Source organism: Rhipicephalus sanguineus, chromosome 2, assembly GCF_013339695.2.
Source record: "Rhipicephalus sanguineus isolate Rsan-2018 chromosome 2, BIME_Rsan_1.4, whole genome shotgun sequence".
Lineage (NCBI taxonomy): Eukaryota > Metazoa > Arthropoda > Arachnida > Ixodida > Ixodidae > Rhipicephalus > Rhipicephalus sanguineus.
The window spans coordinates 29,657,369-29,672,754 of NC_051177.1; the positions used below are offsets into that span (position 1 = coordinate 29,657,369).

The 15,386-nt window shown below is 47.5% G+C and overlaps 1 protein-coding gene across 1 annotated transcript in view; it reads right to left on the bottom strand.

Moving 5' to 3' along the window:
- LOC119382627 (protein arginine N-methyltransferase 9) overlaps positions 1-15,386 on the bottom strand; it is a 39,647-nt gene that overhangs the window by 17,466 nt on the left and 6,795 nt on the right. Inside the window, exons 5-6 of the mRNA XM_037650412.1 lie at positions 8,314-8,418; positions 2,960-3,052 (exon numbers count right to left, since the gene is read on the bottom strand). Of these exons, the coding sequence (XP_037506340.1) occupies positions 2,960-3,052; positions 8,314-8,418 (198 nt within the window). The remainder of the gene's footprint in view (positions 1-2,959; positions 3,053-8,313; positions 8,419-15,386) is intronic.

Sequence of the window (15,386 nt, forward strand, 5' to 3'; positions counted from 1 at the left end):
AAGCACTATTCGGCAACAAGCCCCATAACACGAACTACAAATCAGTGCTGCCTCTACTACAGACTACTTGGGAGCTTTCAGTGGCCACATGGATTCCTTCCGAGAGCTCATATATGCTCAGTAATCCACAAAGAACTCCAAAAGCTGTCAGTACCTTCACTGCATAGAATCTCTTTGTTGTCTAAGACGAAGTCCAGCATGCCCTAAGAGAACCACCTTTTATGAGAGAACCTCAACCATTGAGTGACTTCCCCCTCATGTGGTATGCTCAAGCTTTGAGGCAACCTGCCACACCTGTGATTCCACTTCACACCGTGACCCCGGTCATGCTGCAGACAGTCCAAGCTGCCACATATTACAATGACCATCGATCGGCCCCGTGGAAATCAAGCGTGTGGCCTGCACCAGCTTCCCCTTTGCTTCCACTGCGGTGAAGGTGGGCATGTCTTTCGACAGTGCACATATCGAGAGATTGGACAATGCGGATTTTCGGCGAACTCACCGTGACCTAGCTTCAGCCAGAGGCCTCCTAAAATGTTGCCCAGCAGCGCAGATCCTCATCATCTCTGCACCAACCATGTTCCCCATTATCATGGAGGTTTTCCCCTAATCGCCATACCTATTTGAGCGTGGTGTGGGGTCAGTCACCCAGCCTGCGCTGGGAGAACTAACCACAGCGACCTTTGGGGGTGCGGCCACTTGGACTGGACATTCTCAAGGACCCCCATCCACGCTTCCGCGAACCGACTATGCATCGACGATGGCACCAGCTGATTCTGGAAGGGTTTCCTTGGACATTCCTGCACTGCTCGACGGTTGCGAAGTCAGTGCTTTAGTGGACATGGGCGCGAACTACTCTATGATAAGTGAAAAACTGGCCACCCTTCTGAAGAAAGTGACGACGCCTTGGAACCGAACGCCAATCCGCACTGCTGGCGGGCATATTGTCACACCACTCAGCTTTTGCACGGCACAAATACGGATTCACGGTTGTACCTTTGTTGTCAGCTTGAACGTTCTCCATCAGTTTTCTCGAGATCTAACCATCCACATGAACTTTCTAAAGGAGCACAGTGCTATCCCTGACATTTGACAACGCCTGGTCACGTTCTCGACAAAGAGCGACACAGCAGCGAACAACACCAGCCACAATAGGGTATGCTTGTGTATCATTGATGATGCTGCCACAATACCGCTGAGCACAAGTGTCGTAGTTCAAGTGATGTGAGACGGATTAGCTCACGGCGAAGTGGTCGCGGAAAGCAATCACTCCCTCCTGCTGTCCCAAGGTGTCTGCGTCACAAGAAGCCTGGTTGACCTCCATGATGGCCACTGCGAGGTTCTTGTCACAAACTTCAGCTACGAGCACCGGCAGCTTTTCCTTGGTACTTTCATCGCCTATTCCGACCCAATCGCCAACATCACCGAGTGTTTTGCTTTCAAGGCAATCTGCACTGCTGAAGCACCTCTCCGTGGTGTCGAAATCAGTCCAATGCTTCCTGGTGAAAACAAACAACGACTGCGTGAACTGTAGCTGGAATTCCACACTTGCCTTGCATGTCTGTCGAAGATATGTCAAACATTCATTACGAAACATCATCACCTATGGCAGTGCGCACCCTATACAGCAGCAGCCTTACCGTATTTCACCAACCGAACAACACACAATTCAAATGCAGGTGAAGGAAATGCTTCGAGACGGCATAATAGTACAGCCCTCTAGCAGCCCCTGGTCATCACCAGTCATCCTTGTGAACAAGAAGGATGGCACACTTCGGTTTTGTGATTCGCTTAGGCACGCGACGTACTTTCCTCCATCAACCTCAAGAGCGGTTATTGGCAAACAGGAGTCAATGAGTGGGACCGCAAAAAACTGCTTTTGTAACTCTGGACAGCCTTTATGGATTTCGAGTGCTCCCTTTCGCCTTCTGCTATGCTTTGGCCACATTCCAACTAATGATGGATACCGTTCTCGCTGACCTCAAATGGAAAAGTCGTCTCGTCTATTTCGATGATGTAGTCTTTTCGGAAACATTTGATGAGCACCTTCGTTGCCTTCGGAGTGTTCTCGAAGCCATTCGATCGACCTCACACTCAAGCCCAAGAAGTGTCATTTCTGCTACAAAGAACTAAAGTTCCTCAGTCACATTGTGAGCGCTGCTGGAGTTCGGCCCGATCCAGGGAAGACTGCTGCCGTGGCCGCTTTTCCAGCCCCAACAGACAAGAAAAGTCTTCAATGATTTCTGAGTCTGTGGACGTATTAGTGGTGCTTCATCAAAAACTTCTATAAGATGGTGGCGCCGCTATTCCACCTCATGTGTGACCACACACACCATTTTTATGAGCTGATGAACAAGGGACTGCCTTTGCGGAACTGCAACATCGCTTGTCTGCTCCGCCTGTAGTACTGGACAATTTCGATAAGGATGCTGACACAGAGATACGCACTGATGCCAGCAACATACGTCTCGGAGCTATCTTGGCGAAGAGGCAAGATGGGGCCAGACGAGCTATAGCCTACACGAGCAGCACTCTGTCACGTGCCAAGGTCAACTATTCCACATTAGAGGAGTGCCTCGAGGTAATATGGGCTATATGACAACACTTGAATGATCATGGCAGAATGGCATAGAGAGAATAACTTTCATGGCATGAGAACAATGAAATGACAATTCTTGAACGATAACGACTGTATGACTACTGATATAGCATGACGATGGCATGCAGGAGCTCCACCTTTACAATCTGCCCCTGGCGGATGCTTTTCAGCTAAAAACAAAAATTTTAAAGCTTATTCATTAGTAAAGAGTCATGCAAAGTAACACTGTGCAACAATCACCACAATGGTAAAAAAATGGAAAGCAAGAAAGTAAGAAAATGCCTTGAAGAATAAAGGCAAAGCCATATGCTGGAAACACAAAAAGTAAGGGAGTCATAATTATGTAAGGGGCTTACTCACCTTTGCCCACTCCTTATCCATTGGCTTTCAACTAGGCAAGCAAATACCTCAGCACTTTCAGGAATTACCATAGCTTTTGGTTGGCAGCAGGCACTAAAGGGAGATATGTTAGTCAGTGAGCTTTACAATAAACAACTGATAATACTAAGGAAAGCTAAAGACGTTAAGAAGAAAAACGGCAACGGTCCTGCTGAACACTTTCTGCACTATTACAATGACAGTTGATGAGGTGCCCCACCTCGGTTCAGTGACTGTCAAACAGGACAAGACAAACAGCACAAGGTAGGTGGGTGTGTATGGACTTGTTTTCGAGATTTAGCAAAGCATACCTGCCAAGTTTGGAGAAATGGAATCCGGGAGATTTACTCAACAGGGGGGGGGATAAAATATGTCAACCGCAGGAGGGGGGGGTGTATAAAGTATGCCGACCGCGGGGGGTACTGCGATAGCAATTATATGGACATTAGGCAGTTTTAGAATAGCGTGCGCAAAGCTTTGCGTTGGCTTCTCGCGCAACTGTGCATGCGTCGTGCGCTAACCGCTTGCGGGCTCCCGTTAAGTGACGGAAATAGCGGGCCGCAAACGCTAATGCTAGCTTAGCGTGCTGTCAGCGGGATTTTGCGGTCGCCGCTGATCTGTACAGAGTCCAAACCGATAACATCGCTTACACATCGTCTGTTTCACGTGCGAGTAAAAGTGCGCTAGCGCTGGGGACGAACGCGGTTGCAGCAGATATGAAACGACCCAGCCGTCACCGTCACACGAAGGGCACATGCGATAACATCGCTCCGCCTGCGAGGCCTGTCGTCGCTTGCTTACCAGTTATTTCGTCGGGCAAGGGACTATAAGGGGCGCCGTTGAGATGGGGACGGTCACGAGCGCTGGAGAACGCGCTATCTCGACAGGCATCGCTAATGGCTACCCTTTTAAGTGTTGGGCTTTCCACTTAAAGCAGTAGTGACAAAAAATTCTGAAGGCGAGATAACTTGTGGGATAGATTTGTGTGTACAAAAACGCATCATCTACGAAATATTAACGGCTGATACAACCTATAACACATTAGGGATCAATTTTTAAATTGCGTGTTGCGCATCTGTACGCGGAACATCCGACCTTGCGTCACGACATCAAACAACAGCCACCTGCACCACGAGCTTGTGTTGGCGCCATAATTATTGCGAGCGCTCTCTCCTAGCGAAAACAGAGCGCACCTTTTTTATGTACTTATATGTACGCATCACAGGCAAGACACGGCTGCGGCGCTATAACACGTTTGCGTTGGCAGCACTGCGGCACAAAGTGCACAGCTACTTCATGCGCAATGAAACTGAGTTGAACCTTTCTACCATCGTTAAAAAAAAGAAGAATCCCATTCCTTTCGTCCTTTCTACTACGTGGCCAGACAACTTTGCTCATGTGGCCAGACAAAGCACTGGACTCATGGGGCAAAACTGGATTTCCGGGAGATTTTCCTATGACCCGTACAACCGGGAGAAACGTTCAAAATCCGGGAGCCTCCCGGGTAATCCGGGAGACTTGGCAGGTGTGGCAAAGTAACTTTGCATCTCAGTTTCATATTAAGGGAATTCTCATGTCATATGCAGCTTTATGACAAATGAATGATTAGTCCTCATCAGTTGAGAGAGAATTCATCTCTTGCAGGTGAGATTTCATGACGAACCATTTCTATCGGGCAGCAAAAACAATGCCAAGCAAACAGAATGCAATGCACCAGCATACTATCACTTTTTCTCATGTAAAAGTAACTGCACCCCTCTATTCGCTCTGCACCCAACAATTCACATTTTTGGTTGCAAAGGCCAGCTTATTAATAATTACATCAACGTGGAGCGCCTCAAGGCCTACTATGACCCACTCATAGTGACAACCTGTTAGGTCGCAGGGCAGCTCCCTTTTTGTACCCGGGGTAATTATAGCAAAGCCTTGGAACTGAGCAATGGGTTACGCTCTTCAGCGCCTTCTAGTGGGTCAGCTCCTCCTGAAAGAACGCCGCTCGCGCTGAGAGCCCGTGCTTTGACCTGACTGTCGCCATTGCATCTTGTCGCTGAGTGTCGTCAAATAAACGCCTTAAAGGGGTCATGAAGCACCCCTTGGGCTGATTGAAAAAACACATCCTGCGGAAAGCTGACACGGCTATGAACTGCTCTGCCAAATATTAGAGTCGTGCGCGCCGCGTAATGGCCACAAGCGGAGCGCGAAGTTGCCGTTTCCCCAGGCACCCTCTTTTCAAATAGAGGCCGGTTCTCACTCTCGTCGGTGGGCGGGGCGTCTGTCCGCTGTACGTAGCAAGAGACATAGCATGCTTATTGGCCGATAGCCGACGTAAATCGAGAGCGGCGTTCGGATCAGATGCGCTTCTTGCCGCGGGGTGCCGCCACTTGCCGGCGCCGCACTCCTCAGTACACGGTAGCCGCACTCGCGCAAGCGAATCACAGCGGGAGAGCGATCGCGTTTCATGACGCGCGCTGGCGTAACTTCTTTCCCCCATGCCATCCCTCCCTGTCTAGCTTCCAGTGCGCTCGCCGGCACGAGAAAAGAGAGAAAGCGCTGGGAGCGTGCGCCAAACCCCCGTAACTCCGCTGATTCTTGACGGATTCGAGAAATTTTTGCGGCAATCGATTCGGGAGGCAGTACACTCCGATACTGAGGCCATTAGATCATTACTTGGAAAAGTGGTTCATGACCCCTTTAACAAATTGGTGGTGCAGGGTGGAGGTGCAACGTCACTGTCATGCCTTATGTACAAATAACCAACAGAAATGGCAAGGAAAAAACAGTCGAGTGAAGAAATATTAAGAGAAATGAGTCTACGTGTAAACATTGGAGCCAATAAAATGAAACGCACCACTGTGCTATCAATTTCTGTTGCATAAAAGTTAACTCACTTCAAAATTCACGGGGCGGTAAGTACACCGCTGTGTTTTCCAGTTGCAAAGGCCAGCAAACCAACGATCACAATTTCAGTTCGATGCCTATGCGTATAAGCATTGAAAATGCATGAAGATGTAGTGGTGATCCCTGAAAAATATGCGAGCATGACCTACCGCCAACAATCCTATCGCGACATTAATGCTCAACTACTGCTCGGCAGCACAAGCGATGTAGTATGCATATTGTAATGAGTACTACACACTTTTAACAAATCTACTGGAAATTACATATGCATACATGATGTTAGTTTACTATAGCTATAATATTTAACGAGGATTCTGTCAACTCCACCGACTGCTCTGGTCGAGGTCTCACGAGCCATATAAGCGTACAGCAACCTCGCAACTATGGCTTTATATTTAATGTGCTGCCACTGAGTGCCACCTCCTTGTGCTGGACTATTTCAAGTGCATGCCACGTCAGAAGAAAAAGCGCCATTGCTGTCAGCACGCTGGACAAACAAAATAAGTGTCACACCAGAGAGACACGGCCTGAAGAACTCACACGGCACAGATATTTCTAGGACAAATGCTTGCACTTGTACAACATAACACATGTCCCGGCTTGGTGTGACCGTAGTAAGCAATGGACTGCACACAAATCACTTGGGACAATCAGGGCCATGCTGAAGCAGCTACCATGTTTCAACTGCAACCATTGTTCCCTGAGTAACAGATCAATGTACGAATGCACACACACGCATCACAGAAAGCCGGACAACTCATCTGTTCTGCTACCATGTTGGCTGTCATAGTACCTTCAACCTCTTCAGTTTTATTATGGTGCGCATTCGCAAAGAACTGAGAGAGATGGAATTATTTGTCCACTTTAAGTTCCATATCGTCTCTCGTGCACTCCTCGGCTCTCCTTTCCTCGGGTGCGGGTTCGATTCCCGGTCATCGCAGCCGCATTTCGATGGGAGCGAAAAGCAAAGAACACCTCTGTGCTTAGATTCAGGTGCATGAGTCAATGACATACATGAACGTCCTCGGCAAACACCTTCAAAATGGTCAATGACGTACATGTACATCATCGCTTGCATGTTTGATGCCTTTTTCAATCATTTCTCTTGCTTGGCATGTGCTGCCACATTATGGACATGGAATCTTTTTCTAGCACCGAGGTCTCTCCATTTTTATTTTTTTATGCTTTACTACAGCGGTGTGCCATGTATTGCGGGCACATCCGATATCATGCGGCTCTGTAGTGGCTATTTTCAATTTCGTCCTTTGGTTGGTTCCCGCTTCTAGCGCCCACAAAACTGATGGCTGTCTGGTATAGAATCTCTCAAAAGGGTGACCACTTCGTTACTCTCTTGTTTATTGCTACTCGGGGCGTGATGACCCCTGTTTCCCTGCAACCGCTAACTTATACAAGCGATGCCACTGTGGTTCACAAAAACCGCTTCTGTCTCGTTGGCAAAAAGACAAAAAATTATTATAGGTTTCTGCTTGTTTTTGCTTTCTGGACGTGCATGCAACCACACAGTTTTCTTCAGTGCACTCACCCGCGCAGTTCGCTTGCACTATGGATGTAAGCGCCGGTTGCTCTGCTGTGAGTCGAGGCCGAATCAAAATCCGATTCATTGGATGGCAGCCCGTCATATGAGAGGTTACTTACGAGTTAAGACTCAGATGTTGATGAACGAGTGGCATCTCAAAAGTGTGCGCGGTGAGATGATGTTGATTGAACCAAAGGTGACTTTTCTGCCTCCGTACATATTTCCACTTGATGCCAATTTGTGCACTTATATTTGCATGTATGTGAACCATGTCTATTGCTATGCTTCATTTTGTAACAGTCAAATAAGCTTCTTTTAGAATTTATCTCACTGTTACTCATGATTAAACTATGCGTTACGTAACAACACAAACGAATTTTTTTGTCACTTTATGGTCATCCTAAAAAAGATTACGACAATTTTTTTCTTAAATAGATTCACACGAAGAATTTAAATCAGCGATAAAAAAACGACCCTGGGGGGTCGCGTATGGCGAAAAAATTCGACCCTCAAAGGGTTAAAGAACCCCAGGTAGTCGAAATTATTCTGGAGTCCCCCACTATGGCGTGCCTCCTAATGATATAGTCGTTACGGCAAGTAAGACCCCAGCAATTATATTATACTCTGTTCTCCTCTTCTTCGGCTGCTGCATTTCCGTATGCGTACTAATGAGATGCAGGATTATTCTAGAAACCTGTGAGGTTTCCTGTTACTCATGAAACATGGGATATATCAAGGCTCCACTGTATACCACATAAACAAAGTGTATACAGTTGCAGTGCCTGCAACTAGCACTTAAGTCCACAGATGCACAGCTGCATTACTTCGCACTTCGTTATCTTATCTGCGACAGTTCGCTTTGTTCCGCAGATAAGGCAGTAACTAAGGAGGCCTAACTTACGATCGTTCCTCGTTCAAGAGATGCTCCCAGGCATGGTCCAGGCTCTTCAGAACATGCTCTCCAAACAAGCCAGCATCGAATGTTTCAGTAACCAAAAGTGTGACACTGATAGGGAAAAAAATTACATCAGTTAATTAAAATCGATGTAAGAAGCCCAGATATCCTTAGGTTATTTTGTGTACTAATGAATGCCTTGAAACTTGCCCCACGGCAGCTATAGCAAAGACCAACTAGAAGCAGTTATAGTAAAATACGTGACAGATGCTTCAAACAAGACAGACATTCAAAGGAACGGGGAGGCTCGCAGTCATGAAAATTCATTGAACAAGAAATCACACGTTGAAGTCAACATTTAGACATTGGAATGTGTCATTGTCAGAGCAAAGGCAAGTTTCTTTGATGAAACATTGACTCCAGTGACAGCCCTTGATGACTACTTTCTGTCATGACAAATGAAAGAAGGAAATTTAAGGGGAGACGTGGGTCTTGAAATCTTTTTTTTTATTATTTGGGCTAACTGAATGAAGTTCAATACACTTATTCAGTTTTTTCTGCAGATTCCAAATCTTCAAGTAGATGTTTATTATCTGCATTAGAAGAAAAGATATGCAATATCTGAGAGCATATTTCTTACGGTACTTTTGGGCAACTTTGCCTCGTCACACAGAAAAACAAAAATGTGGCAAGGTTGCCAGAGAGCTCGTCTAGCCGATGATGCTAACTTGATTGTTTTCATCGAACTTCGAATGCAAAATAAATGGATGCAAATATGAGCGAAAAATTTTTGCTTCATACACTTTACGATTATCGAGAATTATCATTTGGTAAACAACACTATAAGAAAATAAATAGCATCATCGGCTAGACCAGCTTTCTGGCAATCTTGGCGCACGCTTTGCTTTTTTGTTTGACGAAAAGAAGTTGCCAAAAATCCCCGTAAGAATTGTGCTACAAAACATTGTAGAACTAGCATGTCTTTTGTTCTAATGCAGCTATTAAAAATCTACTCAGAGATTTGGAATCTGCAGAAATTACTGAATAAGTGCATTAAATTTCATTCCGTTCGCCCAACTATTAAGAACACACTTTTCAAGACCCACGTTTAAGGGCCCATTTATTTTTTTGACACAACCTTAACGCAGGAGAACTTGCGTTTGGCCTAGTTGGTGCTTACTGTTTGGCATTTTGACCGCACAAAAAAAAGACGGATAGAGGGAGGTAAACCGGCCGTGTCGTCGTACCTCCCTCTGTGCTTGTTTATCTTTTATTTATTTTTTGCGGTCAAAATGTCAAACCTTAGTGCAGGTTCCAGGTTCGGTCCCTGCTGGTAGCAAGTTGTCTTTTCGTCAAGTTTACCTTCTTCACATTTATATCATAATTACTACAATACAGTTAAAAAGAGTACAAATAACATCCCCTATACCTTACTTGGCTTGACAACGGTATGATAACAGTATGGTTGATACTGTGACAATGGCAGTATGACAAAGACGGCATGATTACAATAGCTGTGCTGCAATGATGACAACATGACAAATATATAATGATCATGGCAAAGTTAAAAATACAGCAGTGGAATACACTGTCACAACAACGGTATGATAACGGCAGCACGAAGACAGCTGATTGTTTATGCAGGATAAACGAAGCAAGTGTGTTAAAAGTAGCCGTAATGTACAGCAACAATACCTCAGTAGCGGCTTGTAAGTTCATATTGCAGTAAAACTAAGGTCCCAGTACTGCAAGCAACATTTGCATACAACACACCAGTGCAGGAAGAAATGAAAGTAGCTACATGTCAGCTAATGTATGGCAGATGACCCACAGCCATGCAGTTCTAGAGTAGTGATGCAGTCAACCTGAAAAGCTTCAACTTCACTGGCCTGCAAAACTGGCCTGCAACACACAGGCTTACTGAGTATAGATATGCAACACGACGACACATATCCAGTACAACCACTGTAGGATTGAAAAATGTCAACAGTAGAGAGCAAACTAGTACTCGCACTTGACATTGTCATGTGGTCACAACGTTTATAAAGGCAGCAGTTGGTGTGTTCAAGGCGAAACTCTTTATTTGGGTGAACATGAAACGAGAGGGTCAAAGTACAAGCAATTCAACCTGTACACTGATAACGGTGAGAACAGCGTCGGCCGTCGAGTGATCTGCCAAGCGGTAAAGCATGTCGGCATTTATGCATGTGCCATCGAAGATTCCAGCCTTATTGCTGGTGGCCGCGTAAGTCCAGAATAAGCTCTAATGTTCGTGTTGCACAAGTAATCTTATCACAAGGTTCTAAAATAATCTGGAAGGTTCCCAGTCATTTGGGCGCGGTTTGTGCAAGGCAGTAGTTACACGTGTAATGGGCCCGTGACACAAAAAAATAGAAAGAAAAGAGCACGTGCGGCATTGTCCCCTCTGAAAAAGCATCATCCCAATGCTTAAAACGGAACATGGAAGGAAAAAAAATGTGCATACAGAAACAAGGAACAATAATAAAGAAAGGAAAAAAGGTAGAGTCCTCAGGTTCACTAACGCATATGAAACGACTTAAAGCACACAACATGGATGACTTCAGGTTGTGTGCGGCGTTGCTGAGAGCTCATAATGCCGTCCGGGATGACCTCGTAGTCCAGAGTGCTGAGACATCGAAGCACTTTGTATGGCCCGAAGTATCGCCGATGGAGTTTTTCACTGAGCCCACGTCGGCATATCGGTGTCCAGAACCAAACAAGGTTTCTGGGTTGGTATTCCATGTTGCATCGTCAAAGATCGTAGTGACGGATGTTGACCCTCTCCTGCTGCTGGTTCTTGATACGCAGGCGGGCGAGCTGTCATGCTTCTTCGGCACGCTGGAAGTAGGTAGCAACTTTGAGATTTTCTTCATTGGTGGTGTTCGGCAGCAAGGCGTCAAGCATCGTTGCCGGGTTACTTTTGTAGGCCAACTTGTATGGCGCTATCTGTGTCGTTCCTTGTACAGCCGTGTTGTATGCAAAAGTCATGTACAGAAAGATGACATCCCGTTGTCTTGTGGTCGACGTTGACGTACATGGCCAGCATGTAGGCGGTGTTCTTATTTAGATGCTCGGTGAGGCCATTCATTTGTGAGTGGTAGGCGGTGGTCCAACGGTGGCTTGTCTGGCTGTATCTCAGAATTGCCTGAGTTAGGTCCGCAGTAAAGTCCATACTACTGTTAGTGATGAGGACCTCTGGGATGCCATGACGCAGGACATTGTTCTCAATGAAGAACTTGGCTACCTCGGCGGCACTACCTTTGGGCACTGCCCTTGCTTCAGCATAGCGGGTGAGGTAGTCGGCAACTACGCCAATCCATTTGTTTCCGGAAGTCGATGTCGGAAACGGGCCCAGTAAGTCCATTACAATTTGCTGGAATGGTCGGCGAGGTGGCTCGATGGGTCCGGCTGGTCTAGTCGGCAGGGCCTTCTGTCGCTGACAGTCTTGGCAAGTTCTTATGTAATGGGGGACGTTGGGAGTGAGGCGAGGCCAGTAGTAGTTTTCTTGTATCGTCGCGAGTGTGCGGGAAAATCCAAGGTATCCAGCCGTCGAGTTGTCATGTAAAGCTTCCAGGTAGTTGGCTCAACGTGGCGAGAAATTCTCCTTTAGGAGAACGTCGTTTCGCAAGAAAAATGACACCAGTCCTCGCTTGAATAGCTTTGGAACAACGTTGGTCTTGCCTTCCAGGTATTCCACAAGGCCCCTGAGCTCCGGGTCCAATCGGTGTCATTCAGCGAAGTCGTCGGCACTTATGGTTCCCAAGAAGCAGTCATCATCCTGGTTGTCCTAAGGAGGCGGGTCGACGGGGGCGCGAGAAAGGCAGCCGGCATCTGAGTGCTTTCGTCCAGATTTGTAAGCAATGTTGAGGCAACCAGAAGGGTCCTTCAAGTTAGCTAGCCAACACAAGGCGTGGTGGTTACCCACAACTTTGAAGGGCCTGCCATAGAAGTGGGAACAAAACTTTTATGTAGCGCAGATGATGGCAAGACACTCTTTTTCTGTTGTAGAATAGTTGGCTTCCGCTTTGGAAGGCGACCGCTACCATAACTGATAACCCTTTCTAGACTGTCAGTCCTCTGCACAAGAATGGCACTGTGTCCTACGCTGCTTGTGTTGGTGTGGATTTCCGTATTGGAGTATTCGTTTAAATTGCGCAAGTATCAGAGGCGCCTGCAGGCGTCATATCAGTCCTTGAAATGCTTCGACTTGCACCGTTTCCCGCTTGAATTCCATATCCGTCTTTGTGAGTGATCTGCGTTAGTGGCTCGGCGATCCGTGAAAAGGCTTGACGAAGCATCTGTAGCAGGTGCACAAGCCGAGAAATCTGTGTACGACCTTCTTGTCGGTGGGTGGCAAGAAGGCAGTGATGGCAGCTGTTCTCTGTCGGTCTGGGCGAACTCCAGACTTGCTAATCATGTGACCCAAAAACAAGAGCTCCTCATAAGCGAAGTGGCACTTTTCTGGCTTCAGGGTGAGTCTGGAGGTCTTGATTGCTTGAAGTACAGCTTCAAGGCGGTGGAGGTGTTCGTCGAAGTTTGAGGCAAACACAACGACATTGTCCAAGTACACAAGGTAAGTCTGCCACTTCGGGCCAGCCAATACTGAATCCATAAGGCGTTGGAAAGTCGCAGGTGCCGAGCAAAGCCCATAGGGCATGACCCTGAACTTGAACAAGCCATATGGTGTTATAAAGGCTGTCTTTTTTTGGTCTCTCGTCGCCTTCAATTTGTGAATAGCCAGTCTTGAGATCCATCAACAAAAAGTACTTCGCGTTGTGTAGTCGATCCAGGGCATTGTCTATCTGTGGGAGAGGATAGATGTCCTTCTTCGTAATTTTGTTCAGGCAACGATAATCTGGGTCCCATCGTTCTTCACTAGCACCATGAGGGACGCCCACGGACTCTTGGACAGCTGGACGATGTCATCGCATAGCATTTCATCGACTTGTTTTGTTACGGCCTCACATTCTCGCGCCGAAACGCGATACGGGCTCCGACGGATTGGTCAGGCACTTTCTTCTGTTATGATGCGATGTTTTGTGACTGGGGTCTGTCGGACTTTTGATGACAAGAAGCAGTCCTTGAATTGTAGGAGCAGGGCTTTGAGCTGGTCTTGCTTGTGCTTCGGAAGGCTCAAATTGACGTCGAAATCTGGTTGGGGACCTTTATTCGTTGAAGCAGGTTCGGTAGCATCGAAGAGGGCGAAAGCATTGCTGGCGTCCACGAATTCATTCGTGTACGCGATCATCATACCAATGTTGAGGTGCCTGTATTCGTGACCGATATTTCTCAGCATTAGCTTCACTTTGCCATCATGCAGCTCGGCTATGCCTATTACGACGCAAATCTGACAGGTCAGAAGCAGGTGCTGATCGCCCTCGATGATGCCTTCTGAGTCTGTGGGTTCTTTGGTACTGAAGGAAATGATGACGCTGGAGAGGGGCGGAACGGTGACCTGTTCTTCTATCACATTTAAAGAATGGTGACCAATTTTCCTATCTGGCGGCATGGAATTGTCTGCAGAAAGCGTTATCGACTGGGATCTAAAGTCAATGACTGCGCCGTACTGACTTAGGAAATCCATGCCTAAATGACGGCCCTCGAACAATGCTGTATGACCACAAAGCTCACCGAATAAGTCTGGCCATCAATCGTGATTCTCACTGTGCAGATTCCAGTCGCGTTAGGTAGCCCCCAGCTGTCCGGATTTCGGGTCCTTCCCTAGCAGTCTTTACTTTTTTCAGCTTGGCAGCAAATGGGCCAATGGCAACAGAGTAGTCCACCCCAATGTCGACCACAGCGGTGAAGTGGCCATCAATAAGCACGTCAAGGTAGGTGGTTCATCGCCTTGCGTTATGGTTAGGTCGTGGGGTTGGATCACAGCTGCGTTGACTTGCTCCGATGCTGCTGCGTCGTGTTGTCTCGTCTTGTTCAGGCAAAGTTCCCTCATGAAGGATAGGCCTGCTAGGCGCCGAGCTGATGTCTGATGATTCCCGAGTCATCAGCGGTGGAGGATCTTCAGCATTTCGTCGTACAGCAACCGCACCTGCATCGGTTGCTGCCCTTAGTTTTCCGGATAAGGACTGGTTGATTGGCCCCGGGTGGGGCCGATGTACTGCCGGTGTTGCGGCGTGATGTTGCGGCCGGGCAACGGAGAATGGGATGGCCATCATCGTTGCCACTGTGCTCCGGCGATGGGCGATGTCATGAGGTCATTCACCAGGCTGTGGACACGGTGCATTCACCGCGAAACCATGCAGTCCCATTTCACAGTACTGGCAGTGACGATACGTGTGGCCGGCTTCTCCGCAGTGGTAGCAGAGTGGGAGGTGGTAGGGGGTACGCCAAACGTCAGTCTTTCTGGGAGCGTAGCATTGGTCGACAGGAGGGCGGGATGGCATCGGTGGTGACAGTGATGTCTTGTGACGGGACTGCAGCGGTGCGGTGTCTTGACGTGGGCGCGGAGGGGGAGCGTGAGGACAGTGTGCTGCGGCATAGCTCATAGTTTCGAGATGAGGCTGCAGTGCTTTGGGAATTCCCCGCAATTGCCGTGCTTCCTCACGAACGATGTCGGTGATTGAATACACGTGAGGTTGCGATCTTGGGAACATCTGCTGCAGCTCCTCATGCACAACCGCTCTGATTTTCTCATGCAGGTCGTTGGTTCCCAGCACTTGAATATCCCTGTAGCTCATCATGGGCATGCAGCCGTTGTATTGACTGGTGTGGATTTCTAGCACCTTTTCGATTGTTGTGGCCTCCAAAACGAATTCCGAGACCGTCTTGGGCGCAAGGTCTTCCTTCACTCCCTGTATCAGGAAACGAGCCTTTTTTTTTCTTCGGATATGGCGAGGTTGGCATAGCGGAATAGGCGAGTCATTTCTTTGGTGTATATCTTGATTTTCTTGTTGGGGAGCTGTACACATGTCTCCAGAAGGGTTTCAGCCCTTTCTTTCTGTATGACGCTTGTAACGGTGTTTAGGAATCCGGTGAAGAAGGGGTCCCATGATGTTAGCGGCTCTCGATTATTGAACCAGGTCCTTGCGCCATTTTCAAGG